General features: G+C 44.4%; 1 protein-coding gene across 2 annotated transcripts in view; it reads right to left on the bottom strand.

The window, feature by feature from the left end:
• The window catches only part of abat (4-aminobutyrate aminotransferase), a 48613-nt gene extending 25678 nt beyond the window's left edge, over positions 1 to 22935 (bottom strand). The window contains exons 1-4 of one of the 2 annotated variants that reach the window (XM_079252693.1): positions 22763 to 22935; positions 11713 to 11850; positions 10459 to 10556; positions 10304 to 10333 (exon numbers count right to left, since the gene is read on the bottom strand). In XM_079252693.1, the coding sequence (XP_079108819.1) occupies positions 10304 to 10333; positions 10459 to 10556; positions 11713 to 11782 (198 nt within the window). In that variant the 5' untranslated portion in view covers positions 11783 to 11850; positions 22763 to 22935. Of the gene's footprint in view, positions 1 to 10303; positions 10334 to 10458; positions 10557 to 11712; positions 11851 to 11969; positions 12058 to 22762 lie in introns of those variants that run through there. The other variant, XM_079252694.1, reaches the window with a different exon arrangement.
• Between the last annotated feature and the right edge of the window lie 423 nt (positions 22936 to 23358).

Below are 23358 nucleotides of genomic sequence, written 5' to 3'. Positions count from 1 at the left end.
TACCATACCATACTGCATCATACCGTACCATACAGTATCATACCGTACCATACTGAATCATACTGCAACATATTGTACCATACTGCATCATACCGTACCATACAGTATCATACCGTACCATACTGAATCATAATGCAACATATTGTACCATACTGTACCATACTGCATCATAGTGTACCATACCGTACCATACTGCATCATACCGTACCATAAAGTATGATACTGTACCATACTGCATCTTATTGTACCATAGTGTACCATACTGCATCATACTGTAACACACAGCATCATACCGTACCATACTGCATCATACCGTACCATACTGCATCATACCATACCATACTGCATCATACTGTACCCTGCTGCATCATACTGTACCATACTGTACCATACCGTACCACACTGCATCATAACGTACCAAACTGCATCATACCGTACGATACTGCATCATACGGTACCATGCTGCATCATACCGTACCACACTGCATCATACCGTACCATACAGTATCAAACTGCATCATACCGTACCATACAGTACCATACCATACCATACTGCATCATATTGTACCATACTGCATCATAGGGTACCATACCGTACCATACTGTACGATAGTGCATCATACCGTACCATACTGAATCATACCGTACCATACTGCATCATACTGCATCATACCATACCATACCGTACCATACTGCATCATACCGTACCATACTGCATCATACCGTACCATACTGCATCATACCGTACCATACTGCATCACATCGTACATTACTGTACCATACTGCATCATACCGTACCATAGTGCATCATACCGTACCATACTGCATCATACCGTACCATACTGCATCATACCGTACCATACTGCACCATACAGCATCATACCGTACCATAGTGACTCATACCGTACCATACTGCATCATACCGTACCATACCGTACCATACTGCATCATATCGTACCATACTGCATCATACCGTACCATAGTGCATCATACCGTACCATACTGCATCATACCGTACCATAGTGCATCATACTGTACAATACTGTACCATACTGCATCATACCGTACCATACTGCATCATACCGTACCATACTGTACCATACTGCATCATACCGTACCATAGTGCATCATACCGTACCATACTGCATCATACCGTACCATACCGTACCATACTGCATCATACCGTACCATACCGCATCATACCGTACCATACTACACCATACTGCATCATACCGTACCATAGTGCATCATACCGTACCATACTGCATCATACCGTACCATACTGCATCATACCGTACCATACTGCATCATACCGTACCATACTGCACCATACTGCATCATACCGTACCATACTGCATCATACCGTACCATACTGCATCATACCGTACCATACTGCATCATACCGTACCATACCGCATCATACCGTACCATACTGCATCATACCGTACAATACTGCATCATACTGTACAATACTACATCATACTGTACCATACTGTACCATACCGTACCATAGTGCATCATACTGTACCATACTGTACCATGCTGCATCATACCGTACCATAGTGCATCATACCGTACTATACTGCAACATACCATACCATACTGCATCATACCGTACCATACAGTATCATACCGTACCATACTGAATCATACTGCAACATATTGTACCATACTGCATCATACCGTACCATACAGTATCATACCGTACCATACTGAATCATAATGCAACATATTGTACCATACTGTACCATACTGCATCATAGTGTACCATACCGTACCATACTGCATCATACCGTACCATAAAGTATGATACTGTACCATACTGCATCTTATTGTACCATACTGCATCATACCGTACCATACCGCATCATACTGTACCATACTGCATCATACTGGGCCATACTGCATCGTACTGTACCATACGGCATCATACCGTACCATACTGTACCATACTGCATCATACCGTACCATACTGCATCATACCGTACCATACTGCATCATACCATACCATACTGCATCATACTGTACCCTGCTGCATCATACTGTACCCTGCTGCATCATACTGTACCATACTGTACCATACCGTACCACACTGCATCATAACGTACCAAACTGCATCATACCGTACGATACTGCATCATACGGTACCATGCTGCATCATACCGTACCACACTGCATCATACCGTACCATACAGTATCAAACTGCATCATACCGTACCATACAGTACCATACCATACCATACTGCATCATATTGTACCATACTGCATCATAGGGTACCATACCGTACCATACTGTACGATAGTGCATCATACCGTACCATACTGAATCATACCGTACCATACTGCATCATACTGCATCATACCATACCATACAGTACCATACTGCATCATACCGTACCATACTGCATCATACCGTACCATACTGCATCATAACGTACCATACTGCAACATATCATACCATACTGCATCCTACCGTACCATACTGCATCATACCATACAGTACCATACTGTATCATACCGTATCATACTGCATCATACCGTACCATACTGCATCATAGCGTATCATACTGCATCATACCGTACCATACTGCATCATACCGTACCATGGTGCATCATACTGTACAATACTGCATCATACCGTACCATACTGTACCGTACTGCATCATACTGTACCATACTGCATCATACTGTACCATACTGCATCATACTGTACCATACTGCATCATACCGTACCATACTGCATCATACTGTACTATACTGTACCATACTGCATCATACTGTACCATACTGAGTCATACCGTACCATACTGTACAATACTGCATCATACCGTACCATACTGTACCATACTGCATTATACCGTACCATAGTGCATCATACTGTACAATACTGCATCATACCGTACCATATTGCATCATACTGTACTATACTGCATCATACTGTACCATACTGAGTCATACCGTACCATACTGTACCATACTGCATCATAGGGTACCATACCGTACCATACTGTACAATACTGCATCATACCGTACCATACTGAATCACACCGTACCATACTGCATCATACCATACCATACTGTACCATACTGCATCATACTGTACCATACTGCATCATACCGTACCATACTGTACCATACTGCATCATACAGTACCATACTGTACCATACTGCATCATACCGTACCATACTGTACCATACTGCATCATACAGTACCATACTGTACCATACTGCATCATACCGTACCATACTGCATCATAACGTACCATACTGCAACATACCGTACCATACTGCATCCTACCGTACCATACTGCATCATACCATACCATACAGTATCAAACTGCATCATACCGTGCCATACTGCATCATACCGTACCATACTGCATCATACCGTACCATACTGCATCATACCGTACCATACTGCATCATACTGTACAATACTGCATCATACCGTACCATACTGTACAATACTGCATCATACCGTACCATACTGAATCACACCGTACCATACTGCATCATACCATACCATACTGCATCATACTGTACCATACTGCATCATACCGTACCATACTGCATCATACCGTACCATACTGCATCATACCGTACAATACTGCATCATACCGTGCCATACTGCATCATACCGTACCATACTGCATCATACCGTACCATACTGCATCATACCGTACCATAGTGCATCATACTGTACAATACTGCATCATACCGTACCATACTGTACAATACTGCATCATACCGTACCATACTGAATCACACCGTACCATACTGCATCATACCATACCATACTGCATCATACTGTACCATACTGCATCATACCGTACCATACTGCATCATACCGTACCATACTGCATCATACCGTACAATACTGCATCATACCGTACCATACTGTACAATACTGCATCATACCGTACCATACTGAATCACACCGTACCATACTGCATCATACCGTACCATACTGTACCATACTGCATCATACTGTACCATACTGCATCATACCGTACCATACTGCATCATAACGTACCATTCTGCAACATACCGTACCATACTGCATCCTACCGTACCATACTGCATCATACCATACCATACTGCATCATACCGTACCATACTGCATCATACCGTACCATACTGCATCATACCGTACCATACTGCATCATACCGTACCATACTGCATCATACCGTACCATACTGCATCATACTGTACCATACTGCATCATACCGTACCATACTGTACCATACTGCATCATACAGTACCATACTGTACCATACTGCATCATACCGTACCATACTGTACCATACTGCATCATACAGTACCATACTGTACCATACTGCATCATACCGTACCATACTGCATCCTACCGTACCATACTGCATCATACCATACCATACAGTATCATACTGCATCATACCGTACCATACTGCATCATACCGTACCATACTGCATCATACCGTACCATAGTGCATCATACTGTACAATACTGCATCATACCGTACCATACTGTACAATACTGCATCATACCGTACCATACTGAATCACACCGTACCATACTGCATCATACCATACCATACTGCATCATACTGTACCATACTGCATCATACCGTACCATACTGCATCATACCGTACAATACTGCATCATACCGTACCATACTGTACAATACTGCATCATACCGTACCATACTGAATCACACCGTACCATACTGCATCATACCGTACCATACTGTACCATACTGCATCATACTGTACCATACTGCATCATACCGTACCATACTGCATCATAACGTACCATTCTGCAACATACCGTACCATACTGCATCCTACCGTACCATACTGCATCATACCATACCATACCGTACCATACTGCATCATACCGTACCATACTGCATCATACCGTACCATACTGCATCATACCGTACCATACTGCATCATACCGTACCATACTGCATCATACCGTACCATACTGCATCATAACGTACCATACTGCAACATACCATACCATACTGCATCCTACCGTACCATACTGCATCATACCGTACCATACTGCATCATACCGTACCATACTGCATCATACTGTACAATACTGCATCATACCGTACCATACTGTACAATACTGCATCATACCGTACCATACTGCATCATACTGTACCATACTGCATCCTACCGTACCATAGTGCATCATACCATACAGTATCATACTGCATCATACCATACCATACTGCATCCTACCGTACCATACTGCATCATACCATACAGTATCATACTGCATCATACCGTACCATGGTGTATAATACTGTACAATACTGCATCATACCGTACCATACTGCATCATTCCGTACCATACTGCATCATACTGTACCATACTGCATCATACCGTACCATACTGCATCATACCGTACCATAGTGCATCATACTGTACAATACTGCATCATACCGTTCCATACTGTACCATACTGCATCATACCGTACCATAGTGCATCATACTGTACAATACTGTACCATACTGCATCATACCGTACCATAGTGCATCATACTGTACAATACTGTACCATACTGCATCATTCCGTACCATAGTGCATCATACTGTACCATACTGCATCATACCTTACCATACTGCATCATACTGTACCATACTGAGTCATACCGTACCACACTGGACCATACTGCATCATACCGTACCATCCTCATCATACCGTACCATACCATACCATACAGTATCATATCGTACCATACTGCATCATACCGTACCATACTGTACCATACAGCATCATACCGTACCATACTGCATCATAACGTACCATACTGCATCATACCGTACCATACTGCATCATACCGTACCATACTGCATCATACTGCACAATACTGTACCATACCGTACAATACTGCATCATACCGTACCATACTGCATCATACCGTATCATACAGTATCATACCGTACCATACTGCATCATTCCATACCATACAGTATCACACCGTACCACACTGCATCATACTGTACCGTACTGTACCATATTGCATCAGACCGTACTATACTGTACCATATTGCACCATACTGCAGCATGACGTACCATACAGTATCATACTGTACCATACCGTACCATACTGTACAATACAGTAACATACCGTACCATACTGCATAATACCGTACCATACTGCAACATACCGTACCATACTGCATCATACTATACCATACAGTATCATACCGTATCATACTGCATCATACCGTACCATACTGTACCATACAGTATCATACAGTATCATACTGCATCATACCGTACCATACTGTACCATACAGTATCATATGTACCATACAGTATCATATGTACCATACAGTATCATACTGCATCATACTGTACCATACTGCATCATACTGTACGATACTGCATCATACCGTACCATACTGCATCATACCGTACCATACTGCATCATACTGTACTATACTGAGTCATACCGTACCATACTGTACAATACTGCATCATACCGTACCATAGTGCATCATACTGTACAATACTGCATCATACCGTACAATACTGCATCATACTGTACTATACTGTACCATACTGCATCATACTGTACCATACTGAGTCATACCGTACCATACTGTACCATACTGCATCATAGGGTACCATACCGTACCATACTGTACAATACTGCATCATACCGTACCATACTGAATCACACCGTACCATACTGCATCATACCATACCATACTGTACCATACTGCATCATACTGTACCATACTGCATCATACCGTACCATACTGTACCATACTGCATCATACAGTACCATACTGTACCATACTGCATCATACCGTACCATACTGCATCATTACGTACCATAATGCAACATACCGTACCATACTGCATCCTACCGTACCATACTACATCGTACCATACCATACAGTATCAAAATGTATCATACCGTACCATACTGCATCATACCGTACCGAACTGCATCATACCGTACCATAGTGCATCATACTGTACAATACTGCATCATACCGTTCCATACTGTACCATACTGCATCATACCGTACCATAGTGCATCATACTGTACAATACTGTACCATACTGCATCATACCATACCATAGTGCATCATACTGTACAATACTGTACCATACCTTACCATACTGCATCATACTGTACCATACTGCATCATACTGTACTATACTGTACCATACTGCATCATACTGTACCATACTGAGTCATACCGTACCACACTGTACCATACTGCATCATACCGTACCATCCTCATCATACCGTACCATACCGTACCATACTGCATCATACCGTACCATACTGTACCATATAGCATCATACCGTACCATACTGCATCATACTGTACCATACCGTATCATACTGCATCATAACGTACCATACTGCATCATACCGTACCATACTGCATCATACTGCACAATACTGTACCATACCGTACCATACTGCATCATACCGTACCATACTGCATCATACCGTATCATACAGTATCATACCGTACCATACTGCATCATTCCATACCATACAGTATCATACCGTACCACACTGCATCATACTGTACCATACTGTACCATACTGCATCAGACCGTACTATACTGTACCATATTGCACCATACTGCAGCATAACGTACCATACAGTATCATACTGTACCATACCGTACCATACTGTACAATACAGTAACATACCGTACCATACTGCAACATACCGTACCATACTGCAACATACCGTACCATACTGCAACATACCGTACCATACTGCATCATACTATACCATACAGTATCATACCGTACCATACTGCATCATACCATACCATACAGTATCATACAGTATCATACTGCATCATACCGTACCATACTGTACCATACAGTATCATATGTACCATACAGTATCATATGTACCATACAGTATCATATGTACCATACTGCATCATACCGTATCATACTGTACCATCCTGTACCATACAGTATCATATGTACCATACAGTATCATATGTACCATACAGTATCATATGTACCATACTGCATCATACCGTACCATACTGCATCATACCGTACCATACTGCATCATACCGTATCATACCGTACCATACTATACCATACCGTACCATACTGCATCATACCATACCATACTGCATCATACCGTACCATACTGCATCATACTGTACCATACTGTACCATACAATATCATACTGTACCATACCGTATCATACTGCATCATATCGTACCATACTGCATCATACTGTACCATACTGCATCATACCGTACCATACTGCATCATACTGCATCATACCGTACCATACTGCATCATACCGTACCATACTGCATCATACCGTACCATACTGTACCATACTGCATCATACCGTACCATACTGCATCATACCGTACCATACAGTATGATACTGTACCATACTGCATCATAGGGTACCATACCGTACCATACTGCATCATACCGTACCATACTGTACCATACAGTATCATACTGCATCATACCGTATCATACTGCATCATACTGTACCATACTGCATCATACAGTACCATACCGTACCATACTGCATCATACTGTACCATACTGCATCATATCGTACCATACTGCATCATACTGTACCATACTGTACCATACTGCATCATACCGTACCATACAGTATGATACTGTACCATACAGTATCATACTGCACCATACCGTACCATACTGCACCATACCGTACCATACTGCATCATACCGTACCATACTGGAGTAATATTTGACCCTGACCTGTCATTTGGTCCACATATTAAGCAGGTTACTAAAACAGCCTTCTTTCATTTACGTAATATAGCCAAAATTAGGGACATTCTGTCTCAGAGTGATGCAGAAAAACTGGTTCACGCTTTTGTTACTTCGAGACTAGATTACTGTAACTCTCTATTACTGGGCTGTCCTAAATATGCCCTGAAAACCCTTCAGCTGATCCAGAATTCTGCAGCCAGAGTCCTGACCAGAACCAGCATGAGAGATCATATTTCTCCAGTTTTAGCCTCTCTTCATTGGCTGCCTGTTGAATCTAGAATAGAATTTAAAATCCTTCTCCTTACATATAAAGCCCTCCACAACCAGGCCCCACTATATATCAAAGACCTCATAGTTCCTTATATACCAAGCAGAGTACTTCGTTCGCAGACTGCAGGCTTACTTGTGGTTCCTAGAGTCTGAAAGAGCCGAGCAGGAGGCAAAGCCTTTGGTTATCAGGCCCCTCTCTTATGGAATAAGCTCCCAGTTAGTGTTAGGGAAGCAGACACCCTCCCCACCTTTAAGACTAGGCTGAAGACTTATCTTTTTGATAAGTCCTATAGCTAGGGATGGTTAGCATCCCTTAGTTATGCTGCTATAGGTTTAGACTGCTGAGGGACATTTCCTGATACACTGAGCTTCTTTCTTTTTCTCTTTATCTCTTTCTTTTACCCCCCATAACAGTGTTGCATCATTAACATGTATGTCTCCTGTCTCAGCAGGTCTCCCTGGCCGGGAGTAGCAGTTCCTGTTGTCTGTTGTCTTTCTGTCCTCTTCCCCCCACACAGCAGAGGCAGATGGCTGCCTGTCCTGAGCCGGGTTCTGCCGGAGGTTTCCTTCCTGTTAAAAGGGAGTTTTTTCCTTCCCACTGTCGCCAGTGTACTTGCTCAGGATGGGAGATTGAGTTGGACTCAACTCAATCTGTTGGTTTCCTTATATAGGCTGTTATGAATTGGCCTTCATTATGTTTTCCCCTCTGTCTGTAAAGCGTCTTGAGATGGCATTGCCGTGATTTGACGCTATATAAATAAAGTTGAATTGAATTGAATTGAAATTGAATTGTACCATACTGCATCATACTGTACCATACAGTATCATACTGCACCATACCGTACCATACTGTACCATACTGCATCATACCGTACCATACTGCATCATACCGTACCATACTGCATCATACCGTACCATACTGTAACATACTGCATCATACCGTACCATACTGCATCATACCGTATCATACTGTACCATACTGCATCATACCGTATCATACAGTAACATACAGTACCATACTGTATCATACTGTATCATACTGTACCATACAGTATCACACTATCATAGTGTGCAATACTGTCATATCGTACCATATTGTAACATACTGTACCATACTGTATCATATTGTACCATACGGCACTGCCTAATCTTCTATCATGGTGTACTATATCGTACCGTATATGCTATGGTACCATGTAGTACCTGGTTGTACCATAGTGTAATGCACAGTACCACATCATATTGAAAATAACACACATTCTGCTCACCTGGATGTCTCCCAGTTGTTTTGTCAGCTCCTAAAATGAGACACAAGGGTTTTAATATTCAGTAGGATTAACAGTGAAGAACACGTGTGTGTGTGTGTGTGTGTGTGTGTGTGTGTGTGTGTGTGTGTGTGTGTGTGTGTGTGTGTGTGTGTTACTTGAGATCGTGGTCCAGGAACAGTAGTTTTCATGGACGGTCCATCATAGTCATAGTCCACCTGGGTCTTTGCTGCTGCCTTGCTGACATACCTGCAGCCTGATAGAGGAACAATAATAAATAAGCGTTGCCATGGCAGCACCATAAAAAATCTGTTCCGAATGTGCTGCCTGCTACAATTAAGTTTAAATAAATAAACTGGGTTCAGAGTTGTAGATACTGCCCGGTTCTGGTCTTCTAACCATGTCATCCACTGGTTTGTGGGTTACAGGTTTAGTTCTGGCGATGAGTTGGAGGCAGGAAATGTTGGAACACTGCAGGTGGAGTTCTGCAGGTGGGGTTCTGCAGGTGAGAAACCCAGGACATGGGCCCTTGAGAACCGGATTTCGGCGGTCCCGTCTGTGACGTTTCTGATGTGGGTCTGAGGAGGGACGGGATCACACCTTCCATGGTTCCAGCCCACCTTTAGTCATGTTGTTTAACCGAGTAGATTTGACACCACTATCAGGACGGGACTGATAAAGTCCACCAGGTTCCGGTTTGAACCAGTCCTGTCTGGTCCGGTCACCGCAGCACAAAGTTGAAGGTTCACGATAAACAAAGAAAATGTGTGTTTGTTCGCCGTTTACTGCCGTCCAAGTGACTTCCTGTTCAGCAGAGCCTGCTGCTGTTTGTGCTGAACTGGAAGGATCCCCGGAGGAGACATGTTCACTGATTTTACTCTGTCTTCATCATCATCATCATCAAACTCCAGTGGAAAACAACAGACTTGTGTTTCTTAACGTGTCACTTGACCCTCTGATGTCAGAGACTAACTGATCAATGAGCAGCTGAGAGATGATTGACAGGACGGTAGACCTTTGCCTCACCACTTATTCATAGATTCAGTCAAATATTTACTGATTGATTATGTTAAGATTCTGTTTACGTCCTCGGTCTGCTGCTTTTCCTCATCAGGTGGAATCTTGTGCAAAAAAAAAGGAAGTTCTTCCATAGAGGAATGAAGCTCCTGGATTTATTGAAGACAGGAACGATGCAACACATGCAGTAGCTGGATTAATCCCGACACGGCTGGTTTTTCTGACGGGGGTTGCTTGCAGTAAACATCTGTAACGTGGACACTGATGTTCTCTGCTTGCTGTGTTAACTGGGTTTAGTTTGGATGCTTGGAGTCTTTTAGCAGAGTTTCTCCCCATCATGCTACGTTAGCTAGCTGCTTTCTGCTGTGTGTGTAACTAAGAAGTGTCGGACTTACCTGCAGCACTGAGCCACAAGTTCCTCTGCAGGGAGAGAGCCAGCTGACGGCTGATCAGGGAGGTCGCCATGACTAAACAACGTCAGAGTGAGTGAGCGAGGCTGAGTCTGCCCTCGGAGTGTAACTCCACCCAAACACCTGCAGACAAGAAGGATCACAGTTACTCATCAACACACAAACCAACCTTCATTTTCACATGCAAAACAAGACAAATGAGGAGAGATGAAAGTTGATAACGAGCCGACTGATGCCATCACCTTCATCACACATCTTCATCCTGCTGCCGATGCTGAACCAGGAAAGTCCGGCTCATACAGGCTCCAGGTCCACCTTTACAACAATCTGGTCTCCAGCTGGACCGGACCAGTCACAGTTTTACTTCACATTAAATTATTTGATTTTTTCACCATGCTGAGGACCATCGTCTCAGAAACGGAGGATTCGCCTCCTAGCTGATCCTGCTCGGCTGTAAATCGCTCCAGTGAGATCACGACCCAATGGAGCTGTAGCGTATTATCATTAACGTTAACCTGGGATCCAATGTCGGAGCGACAGTGGGTTTTTTATTAATTCGCTGTGTCCTTAGACAAGCGGACGATCTCGGGGCACCACCCAGCCCTAAATTTGTTATACGGTCAGGCAGGGAATACCGTAATATGACAATGATATTGGTCTAATAACAGATAACCATCAGTCTCAAAATACGCTAACTGTAAGTTCTCGTCAGAGGGAACAAATCACTTCTCAAAGATCGATCACGCTACCACGACTTCTTAAAATATAACACACTTTATTTTACCCGGTGTGGTTTTTAATAATCAGGCACAAATGAAATAATAATGTAAACCAGAAATAGCATCAGCAAGCATCAAATACTGAATTAGCCAAGATATGAGAGAGAGAGAGAGAGAGAGAGAGAGAGAGCGAGAGCGAGAGCGAGAGAGAGAGAGTATGGAAGCTCGAGTCGAGCCAACAACAAAAATGTAAAATAAAATTATTAAAGGTAAAGTTATCTAAGCAGCTTACATAACTTACACAACTAGGAAGGTTGGAAAGATGGCAAGTCTACTGAAGTTAACTAGATATGTCAGGGTAGACTATCAGGCGGATACCGGGGGAATGGATTTAAAAAGGGCAGCTTTTGCTAAGACACCAGCTGGATCGGAGACAGTGGAATAATGGGTCGGCCTTACTTCAGGAGACAGTGGAATAATGGGTCGGCTTTACTTCAGGAGACAGTGGAATAATGGGTCGGCCTTACTTCAGGAGACAGTGGTATAATGGGCCGGCCTTACTTCAGGAGACAGTGGAATAATGGGCCGGCTTTACTTCAGGAGACAGTGGAATAATGGGCCGGCCTTACTTCAGGAGACAGTGGAATAATGGGCCGGCCTTACTTCAGGAGACAGTGGTATAATGGGTCGGCCTTACTTCAGGAGACAGTGGAATAATGGGTCGGCCTTACTTCAGGAGACAGTGGAATAATGGGTCGGCTTTACTTCAGGTGACAGTAGAATAATGGGTCGGGCTTACTTCAGGAGACAGTGGAAGAATGGGCCGGCCTTACTTCAGGAGACAGTGGTATAATGGGTCGGCCTTACTTCAGGAGACAGTGGAATAATGGGTCGGCCTTACTTCAGGAGACAGTGGAATAATGGGTCGGCCTTACTTCAGGAGACAGTGGAATAATGGGTCGGCCTTACTTCAGGAGACAGTGGAATAATGGGTCGGCCTTACTTCAGGAGACAGTGGAATAATGGGTCGGCCTTACTTCAGGAGACAGTGGAATAATGGGTCGGCCTTACTTCAGGAGACAGTGGAATAATGGGTCGGCTTTACTTCAGGAGACAGTGGTATAATGGGTCGGCCTTACTTCAGGAGACAGTGGAATAATGGGTCGGCTTTACTTCAGGAGACAGTGGGATAATGGGTCGGCCTTACTTCAGGAGACAGTAGAATAATGGGCCGGCCTTACTTCAGGAGACAGTGGAATAATGGGCCGGCCTTACTTCAGGAGACAGTGGAATAATGGGCCGGCCTTACTTCAGGAGACAGTAGAATAATGGGTCGGCCTTACTTCAGGAGACAGTGGAATAATGGGTCGGCTTTACTTCAGGTGACAGTGGAATAATGGGTCGGCCTTACTTCAGGAGACAGTGGAATAATGGGTCGGCTTTACTTCAGGTGACAGTGGAATAATGGGTCGGCCTTACTTCAGGAGACAGTGGAATAATGGGTCGGCCTTACTTCAGGAGACAGTGGAATAATGGGCCGGCCTTACTTCAGGAGACAGTGGAATAATGGGTCGGCTTTACTTCAGGAGACAGTGGAATAATGGGCCGGCCTTACTTCAGGAGACAGTGGAATAATGGGCCGGCCTTACTTCAGGAGACAGTGGAATAATGGGCCGGCCTTACTTCAGGAGACAGTGGAATAATGGGTCGGCCTTACTTCAGGAGACAGTGGAATAATGGGCCGGCCTTACTTCAGGAGACAGTGGAATAATGGGCCGGCCTCACTTCAGGAGACAGTGGAATAATGGGTCGGCTTTACTTCAGGAGACAGTGGAATAATGGGCCGGCCTTACTTCAGGAGACAGTGGAATAATGGGTCGGCCTTACTTCAGGAGACAGTGGAATAATGGGTCGGCTTTACTTCAGGTGACAGTAGAATAATGGGTCGGGCTTACTTCAGGAGACAGTGGAAGAATGGGCCGGCCTTACTTCAGGAGACAGTGGTATAATGGGTCGGCCTTACTGGAAAAACGGTTAAAGTCTTGGATTAATTAAGAAAGGATGAATAGTCCATTTATCCAGGTGTGTTGAGGATACATCCAGGATTTTATAGTTTTAGAGTTCTGAGCTTAAAGGTCCTGCTCTGGAATCTGGTCTTTGTGTGCTGTGGATACAAAGGGACCTCCTGGGGTGATGGACAACAGGCTCTTACCAGGGTCCAACTTCAAAAGTCTGTCTGTCTAAACCAGGGGTCGGCAACCCAAAATGTTGAAAGAGCCATATTGGACCAAAAAAAACCCAAAAAACATATGTTCGGAGCCGCAAAAATTAAAAGCCTTATATAAGCCTTATCATGAAGGCAACACATGCTTTATGTATCTATATTAGCTATATTAGCCTACTATCAAAATGACTACGTTGGCTACAAATAAATAATGAGCCTTAATGATAAAATGTTTATTTTTCCCTGCAGTGCATCCTGTAGAGAATGACGCACCACGTGATTACTCTGTTGTACGATGCCGCCTCATGTTTAACTTCATTACAATATTAATGAGTTATGTTTCTTCCTTTGATGAAATAAAAAAAAATGCAATATAAAAATCTGATTTTTTTATGTCATTTTTATTTTGAGGATTCGAAAAAAAACAACAAAATGGAATGTGCATAACGTGCCCCTTATCTGGGCAACAAACAGAGCGCAATAAAACGCAGCCTGCATTTATAAAAATAAATCAAATTAATACAGTTTGATTTCTGTGCAAATGCCAAGCAAGTCAGTGCGAGGGTAAAACGCAGCAGCATCCTCTTCTCTTTAGACACGCAACCAACGCAGCTATCCTCCGACCTGAGCACCATTACCACGTGTCATTCCAGATATATACTGACAAAAATCAGAAATAATTTTATAAAAACATCCACTTTGTTACTCAGTCTGTGTCTATGAAGGATGATGTTCTTACCCGTTTAATGTGACTTCTGTTGTCGGACATCACTGGTCAGCTTCTCAACATGTAAGATGTAACTTGTGCTGAATTAATGTCCCTGATTTGCTGATCGGTGATGTTGCCGCCATTTTAATGGTCCTTTCCTTCACTGTCTTAGCGGAGAGGGCTTTGATTTTCTGTATGATCTCAGTTTTGTTTCTGAAGTCTGGAAATACGTGTCCTGATATGTTGATGACTGAGTCCTTCATGTAGTCACCATCTGTGAACGGTTTTCTACGCTTTATTATCTCCTGGGTTGCAACAAAACTTGCAGCAATAGTGGAGTTTGGAGATGCAATCCACTTAAATCCATTTTTGCACTTCTCTAATTTCTCCAGAAGTAATGCAATCACACTTTTTGTGTCACTCCCAACTGGGTACTGGCTGCAAATGTAGCATGCTTTCCCTGGAAATGTCTTTCCACATGACTCTTTTTGTTATTTGACAACTTCTCGCTACAGAGCAAACATTCAGGCAATCCTTCCGCATTGGTAATGAATGCAAATGATTCGGTCCAAGAAACGTTGAATCCTCTGTTCTCCTCGGTTATTTTTCTTTTTCCCTTTGGGATCCATGTCCCATCACACAGCCGCCGGTTTGTTTACAACGCCACCTGCATGGCATCCCGCCCTGCTGATAGATCAGCTACGCGTGTCGCAGGCTATGATGCAAATCTTCCTTGACAGAAATGTTGAAATTTAATATTTATTTTACACATTTTTACAGCGCTGGAAAACATTAGGAATGTTTGTGTCATGTTTGTCCTCCTACAGAACCAGATCAAAACAAAAATATATTTCCCTCCACCATCTTTTTCCATTTTTTCTTTAAACATTTTTGAAAAAGCTCCAGGGAGCCACTAGGGCGGCGCTAAAGAGCCGCGGGTTGCCGACCCCTGATCTAGACATTTCCTACCAGGAACAAGATAAAACCAGCAGGGTTCCTGGTTCAACGTGGAGGCCTGTCTACAGGATTGAGATGGATCTGAATTTTATGGCTTTCATTGATCTCTGTTTTGAAGACATGTGGATGGACTTCCTTTTGAAGTAGAAAGTCATGAGTCCTTATCTAATTCGGGGGTTAGTTCAGCCTTGGGAGGTTGCCACAGAGTCATCAAATGGAGCCGGTCTGTTGTGGTGAAGAAGGAGCTGAGCCAGAAGGCGAAGCTCTCGATTTACCAGTCGATCTACGTTCCTACCCTCACCTATGGTCATGAGCTGTGGGTCGTGACCGAAAGAAGGAGATCTCGTATACAGGCGGCTGAAATGAGTTTCCTCCGCAGGGTGGCCGGGCTCTCCCTTAGAGATAGGGTGAGGAGCTCGGTCATCCTGGAGGGGCTCAGAGTAGAGCCGCTGCTCCTCCGCATGGAGAAGAACCAGTTGAGGTGGCTCGGGCATCTGGTCAGGATGCCTCCTGGACCTCCCTGGTGAGGTGTTCCAGGCACGTCCCTCTGGGAGGAGACCCCGGGGAAGACCCAGGACACGCTGGAGGGATTATATCTCTCAGCTGGCCTGGGAACGCCTCGGAATCCCCCCCGCAGAGTTGGCAAATGTGGCTGGGGAGAGGGAAGTCTGGGCTTCCCTGCTTAGGCTGCTGCCCCCGCGACAGAAGATGGATGGATTTATTTTTTGCACATTTCCGTTTTTTTGCTTGCGTCCAGATCATCATGGACTATAAAACCAGTATTTGATCCCAGGAAAACCCCATATTCCACATGATCAGAGAAAGTCAGTCTAAATGTAAATGTACAAATGCAATGTTGATTTCTACACCAGTGTCGTAAATATGAGCACCGGAACAGTGCCTCTTATCAGATTACAGTTTAACCAGAGCACAGTTCCTTTTATTCATGTTATTTTCATGTCTCCTATGTTCATTGTGCGCACCAGACTGAAGTCTCTGGTGGACCGGTTTGGACTCCTCTGGTGTGGAGAGGGATCCAGTTTAATATTCCGCCGGCGTTCCCAGTCGCTCTGTGGGAATGATACACACACACAGTTTTATGGCGGCAACAGCAGGCTGTCTTATGCAACACCAGCCACAGGAACAGGAACATTCCAGTTATCTGCCTTCACACACACCGTGCACACACTCGAGCACTGCACACACATCAACACAGGCTGCCATGCACATTCAGACGGTTTCTTGGCAACAGCGCCTGAACTGGATGTAACTGGTCTGGGTTGAAAGTGTTACACAACGCTGCTCCTGTGAGAGGGGAGCTACTGGGGGCCACGTGTTGGAGAATGAAGAACATGCTACAAATACTGATGAGGAGGGAGTTTGTTTTCCACATCTGTCTGCAAACCAGCCCTCGCCGTTTTATCAATGAATAACGTCTTCCAGCCCACACACTCCGACTTTCAGCACAACCTCTGTAAAAAATTACAAGCCTCTTCTTCTTTACAGACGTAGTTTTTACACTGTCTGCACACTAACCCATAAAACCAGTGGAAGCTGTCCCACTGGTCCCACTACTGCTCCCAGCATCAGGATCATTTACTGGATCCACTAAAAATCAGGTGATTCCCACTGTCGGCTCTAAGAAGTGGAACAGTGTCTCCGTCCATCTCAGCAGGGAGCAAACTTCCCAATATGTTGATCATTCCTGTATTTTCCTCCCCAGCTGTTCCTCCTGCAGCGTCTGTGCTGCTCGTCTGGACTGGAATCTGCTCAGCTAACCAGTGGGACCAGTCCCAGCATCTCTTCCTCCTTCATGCTGAATGTTCTGGAGCCGGTGAAGTGCAGAAATAATGCAGGTATTCATGTTCCCATATCACCACACTCCTTCCTCCGTGCTTCACTGTTGCTGTTATCCAAGCAGGTTAACACATGAGCTGGACGGACATCTGTTCCCAGAATTCCCTGGGCCTCCTCTCGTCTCTTGGACACAGCAGAGGACAGATGAACAGGAACAGCACTGTGTTCAATAACCACAAATTAATTTAATTACAGTCGTCTAGCCAGGATTATTTTCCACTGAAGTTAACGTCAGCTTAACAGGCTGAGCTGTCAGCCAGAGGAGAGCTCGTTTAAACCGCCTCATGTTGCTCGTTTAGACACAGAAAAACGAAAATAAATAAAATTAAAATTACTGGCCCCATTTTCTGCCATTTTAAATATATTTTAGTGTTTTTTGTGGAAGAATGGGATCAGTAATTAGATAAACTTGGCATTTGTAGTTGCTAGGGAAAGGAGGACTGGAGGATTATGGGTAATTCTTGTCCACTTCGTAGACCTTCTCATTTCATCGCTTTGGAGCGTGCAGCCTACGCAGAACACTTCGTAGCCTACGTAGTCTGCACACCTCCAAGTGTGTCGACCCTGAACTGGGACACTACTGGTGAATACCTGTCAATCAAAAGGACACGCCCCTAATCATGCCGACTTTCAGGATTAATGGCATCTAAACGGAACAGTTATTAAAAAATTCCCTCCCCCCTGTAAATGGGTTTATTTCTGCTGTGAAGTTCTTCTTCTGCGTTAGCTTCACTTCAGAGGTTGCTGCGCCGTTTCACCAAACACAAACAAGGTGAGTGATGGCAAGGAGGACTCTCCGAGCTTTCTGCCCAGTAAAGACCCTGCTCAGGAGGAGACAGACAGACAGACGAGTGGCTGAACGAGTTCACCTGGCTGCGCTACTTTAAGGAACCGAACTGCGCCGTCTATATGCTCACAACATGCAGGGACACATTTAACCGATAAACCAGAGAAAACTGGTCCCACACAACTGAAACAACACATTTCCAGTCTGCGTAATGGAAGTGCAGCTTCCCTCCCAGTTGCATTTAGGAAGCCGGAGGCTGTCAACCAGCACCGTGGAGGCCGAATTGACTCTAAAGTTTAACACAAACTCCTGTTCTTCATTCTATTTCTTCACAACTGCTTTTTTATGTTGTGGCAGCAGTTGCACTGTAAATGTGAAATACTGTAGTATTGTTGAAGTATTGATCAGTAATGCAGTAAAAAAGGAAGGAAATGTGAACATTTGCAGTTGGATTTCAGTGTTTGGAGCTCCTGGTAAAACTACAGTCTGGAGACCCGGAGGTTCACTGTTAACGCTCATGCTGCCGCTGGACATCATCATTATTCCTCACCAGGAACCAGTTTATACACAGCTGACAAGCCAAAATGTCACCATGGCAACAGTAGAGGACAATGGCAGAGAGACGGTTTGTGCAAAACTCAAAGTGAAAGAAACCAGTCCAGAGGTGTCCCTGTGATAGATGTTATGTCTGGGCGTCCCTGCAGCGTCCACGTGGCGGACGGACCTGCTAAACAACTGTCTTATATTTAAATATTACGATGAATAATCAGTTTTACTTGATTTTAGTTGATGATCAATCTGTCATTCCAGCGCAGAGGTCTCTGAAGTGGAATCTTGTGACTTTATCATTTATTAAAACCAACACAGCCTGCTGATTCCTAAATGAAGTAAAAGGAGGCGCACAGGTCTGAGTCATGCCAACCTCCCCTGAGGGATCCCTGTTGGACCAGATACCGACCCACACCTTGAAATGGTCCCAAACTCACGATGGAACCAGACCGGACACGTCATTCCTGTAGGAACAGAGTTCATTGATATGATCCTGTGCTGCATCTCAGGGAAAATTAGAGCACGTCGTGTGTGACAGCGTTTACATAAACAGAGAAAAACCATCCGTTTTTATTAAATGTAGGAAATGGAGTTTTATTCTGCCATAAATACTGTGAGCAATGGAAAACAATAAATAATCAAATTTACCAGAAACACTTCTGAAAACTTCTGTTCAAACTGAAAAAAGCTGGACTGAAAAATAAAATCCAGCCATTGGTTTCTAATGTTTTCACTAAATAAACTAATTCTTTTTATTCTCTTAGAAAGAAGCCTTTCTATCCTCTCACCAGGGCTCCACACCCATGGCAGCTGCCAAAGTTTTACTGTGGTGTCTCTGAATGGACAAAAAAGCTCAAAAACTGTAGTCTGATAGAAACTACAGCACTGTTTGGTACCACAGAAGAAGACAGTAGACAGGTAGTTACCTGTAGTGCAGTAATGGCAGCAGCTGAAGCCACAGGATCCACTCAGGTCGCTGAATAAAAATAATTTGCATATCATTTGCATATTTTGGTGAAGTAGTCTCTTCTTTGGGTCTGGAATTGATGGTAGTTGAAAAGAGACTCTTCAATGACAATGATATCCAACATCTCAGGTGTGTCTATTCTGTATGAGTCCATGTTAAACTGCAACAGTTTGTTAGTTTGACAGAGGTTTGCTAACGCTGAAGGCCCAACAGGGAGCGTCATCAGTCTTCTGCTTCAGTTACACGCATAATTTGGTGTGTTTTCAGTGTCCTTGCAGATCCTGCACTGGATCCAGATGACGGAGCAACACCACTGCGGACTGAGGACAGTACTGAGTTGTATAGCCCATACACAGCTGGCAAAAGGGACAAACCAAAGAAGAAGAAGAGAAACAAGTAACAGTAACTGGAGAATAAAATGTAAAAAAGCTGAGAACGACAAATAATGTCTGGTCTTTTTGGATGGTTGTAAACAGCCTAATAACTAAGTTACCGTTACCAACTAGTCAAAATGACAGCGTGAACTTTGAACTGAGTGATGCTCTCTGGTGGAAGAACACTAAGGCAACATAAAAAACACATAGAAGTACGAGGGCCGCGACATGAAAATGCCTGAAATGGATGTTGTTTACGTAAATCCGAGCATAAATGGGCCTTTACACAATGAGCTCCCGTATTAGCAGCTAACGCTAACATAGCCGTCTCCCATATTAGCAGCTAACGCTAACACAGCCGTTTTCCATATTAGAAGTTAATGCTAACAAAGCCGTTTCCCATATTTGAAGTTTATGCTAACACAGCCGTTTCCCATATTAGCAGCTAATGCTAACACTCCCACATTAGCAGCCAACACCACGTTCAACCAAGATGTTTTAGAAAATGATATAAATACCTGAAACGGTCATATTTATTGGTCTTGAACGGACTCTGACAGAAAATATAAAATCTGTCAGGACTTTTCAGGACTTGCGACTTTAACATCAGTGTTTCCATTTTACATTCAAGTTTGATTTTTTTTTTTTTTTTCCAGAAAGATTTGATGTTCCTGTTTTAGCTCCATAGTAACCAGGTAGGAGAAGATATAGATCCCACAGAGAACTATTCTATTCTATCTACAGTCATTTAGCAGAGCTTTTATCCAAAGCGATTTACATGTGAGAGTGAGAACAACACAAGCATGAAATCACACAGTAGAGGCCATCGTAGGAAGATGCTGCTATGAGACAGATACCGAGGTGGAGATGGAACAGCTGCTGCTGCTTTAAACAGGACCCTACTGCTCTTCCTCCCTTCCCACCCCATAATATCACCAATGTTAAAATACAAAGAATTAACCACAATGCTTGTTGCAAAGAACTGGGCTAACTGGGCAGTTCTCCATCTTTCCAGCAAATATAGCTATAGGTCCAACCAGGACCCAGCCTGGACCACCACAGCCTGTCTGATGAACAGCTGTCATGTGAGATGACGTCTGATCAGTTAATCAATAAACTGATCAGGCCCCATGCGAAGAGATTCCGATTGGAAACATGCAGGAGGAGCGGTTTCTGGGTGGTGGACCAGCCTCTGGAGTCCGATAGGAAAAGTTGGTCCTGACTGAGGAACATTGTTCAGAACCTGGTTCCTCTAATCAGGGTTTCATGACCCAGCACCATCAACACACCGAGTCCTGGACCATCCAGTCCGGTTCTAGCCTCACCGACCCATCATCACGTTAATGATCTCCGATCTGCGGATCTGGTTCTGACCGGATCAATCCGGTAACAAGCTAACCCAGCAGAATGTCAGAAATCTGTCTGAAAGCTGAGCATGATGATGAAGGTGCAGTAAAGTCACGCGCTCAGGTGTCCACCAGAAACGCTGTCTCGTGCATCTCCACGCTGGAGGACAGACGCCATTTCTGGCATCAGGTTGTGACTTTACTGCACCTCCAGTACAACCAGCGTGTTTACTGGTGTTTTACCAGCTCGTGATCCAGGCCGGACCTGCGGACACGCACGCTGCCGCCCCCTGTGGACTCTTCCTGTTGGGACACAGGTTTTGGTGCAACACCGTCTCCACAGGATGAGAACAGTCCAGCTGGGACAGTAAACAGCACCGAAACGGAAATCTCACGTGTCTCTGAACGCATCTCGGCCACTGTAGCCCGCTGATGGTCACAGCGCGCGCACAACAACCACAACACAAAGCCACGCACGAACGTGGGATCCTAGTCGGTGTAGTTGTGATCCAATAAGGAGCTGAAGACGTCTGAGAGGAAACTTACCTCAAACCCTGAACCGGGAGACAAGCAGCGCGAGCCTGGCGGAGGAGAACGGCTAGGTCCGCTATCTGGAGGAAGATGAGGAGGAGTCTCGCTCCCAGTCCAGCCCTCTGCTGGTTTCTGGTTTTACCGGCTCGCGCTCAGTGAACTGGGCTCAGAATGAGGTCATAGATCCGACCAGATCTGGTTCTGGTTGCAGGACGGACTTCAGTCCTTCCTCAGGGTCCAGGGAGGGACACACCTGGTGTGACCGGGACAATCACAGCAACACGAACCTGAACGTCACGGCACGTTAGCGCCTCCTGCTGGCGGATGGCGGTACGTCCATCTATCATGGCAGGAAAAGCCCCTGCATGGGATGTACCACCGGCAGATCACCGTAGTGGCCGATATAAACAAGTCCTATCGATGGCTGGAGAGGGTCTATCAGACCCAGCAGGATCCCAGATCTACCAGACCAGGCAGGATCCCAGATCTACCAGACCATGCAGGATCCCAGATCTACCAGACCAGGCAGGATCCCAGATCTACCAGACCAGGCAGGATCCCAGATCTACCACACCAGGCAGGATCCCAGATCCACCAGACCAGGCAGGATC

The sequence above is a fragment of the Telmatherina bonti genome (genome assembly GCF_933228915.1).
Source record: "Telmatherina bonti genome assembly, chromosome: 14".
Classification (NCBI taxonomy): Eukaryota; Metazoa; Chordata; class Actinopteri; order Atheriniformes; family Telmatherinidae; genus Telmatherina; species Telmatherina bonti.
This window is presented reverse-complemented; position numbering and strand designations above follow the sequence as displayed.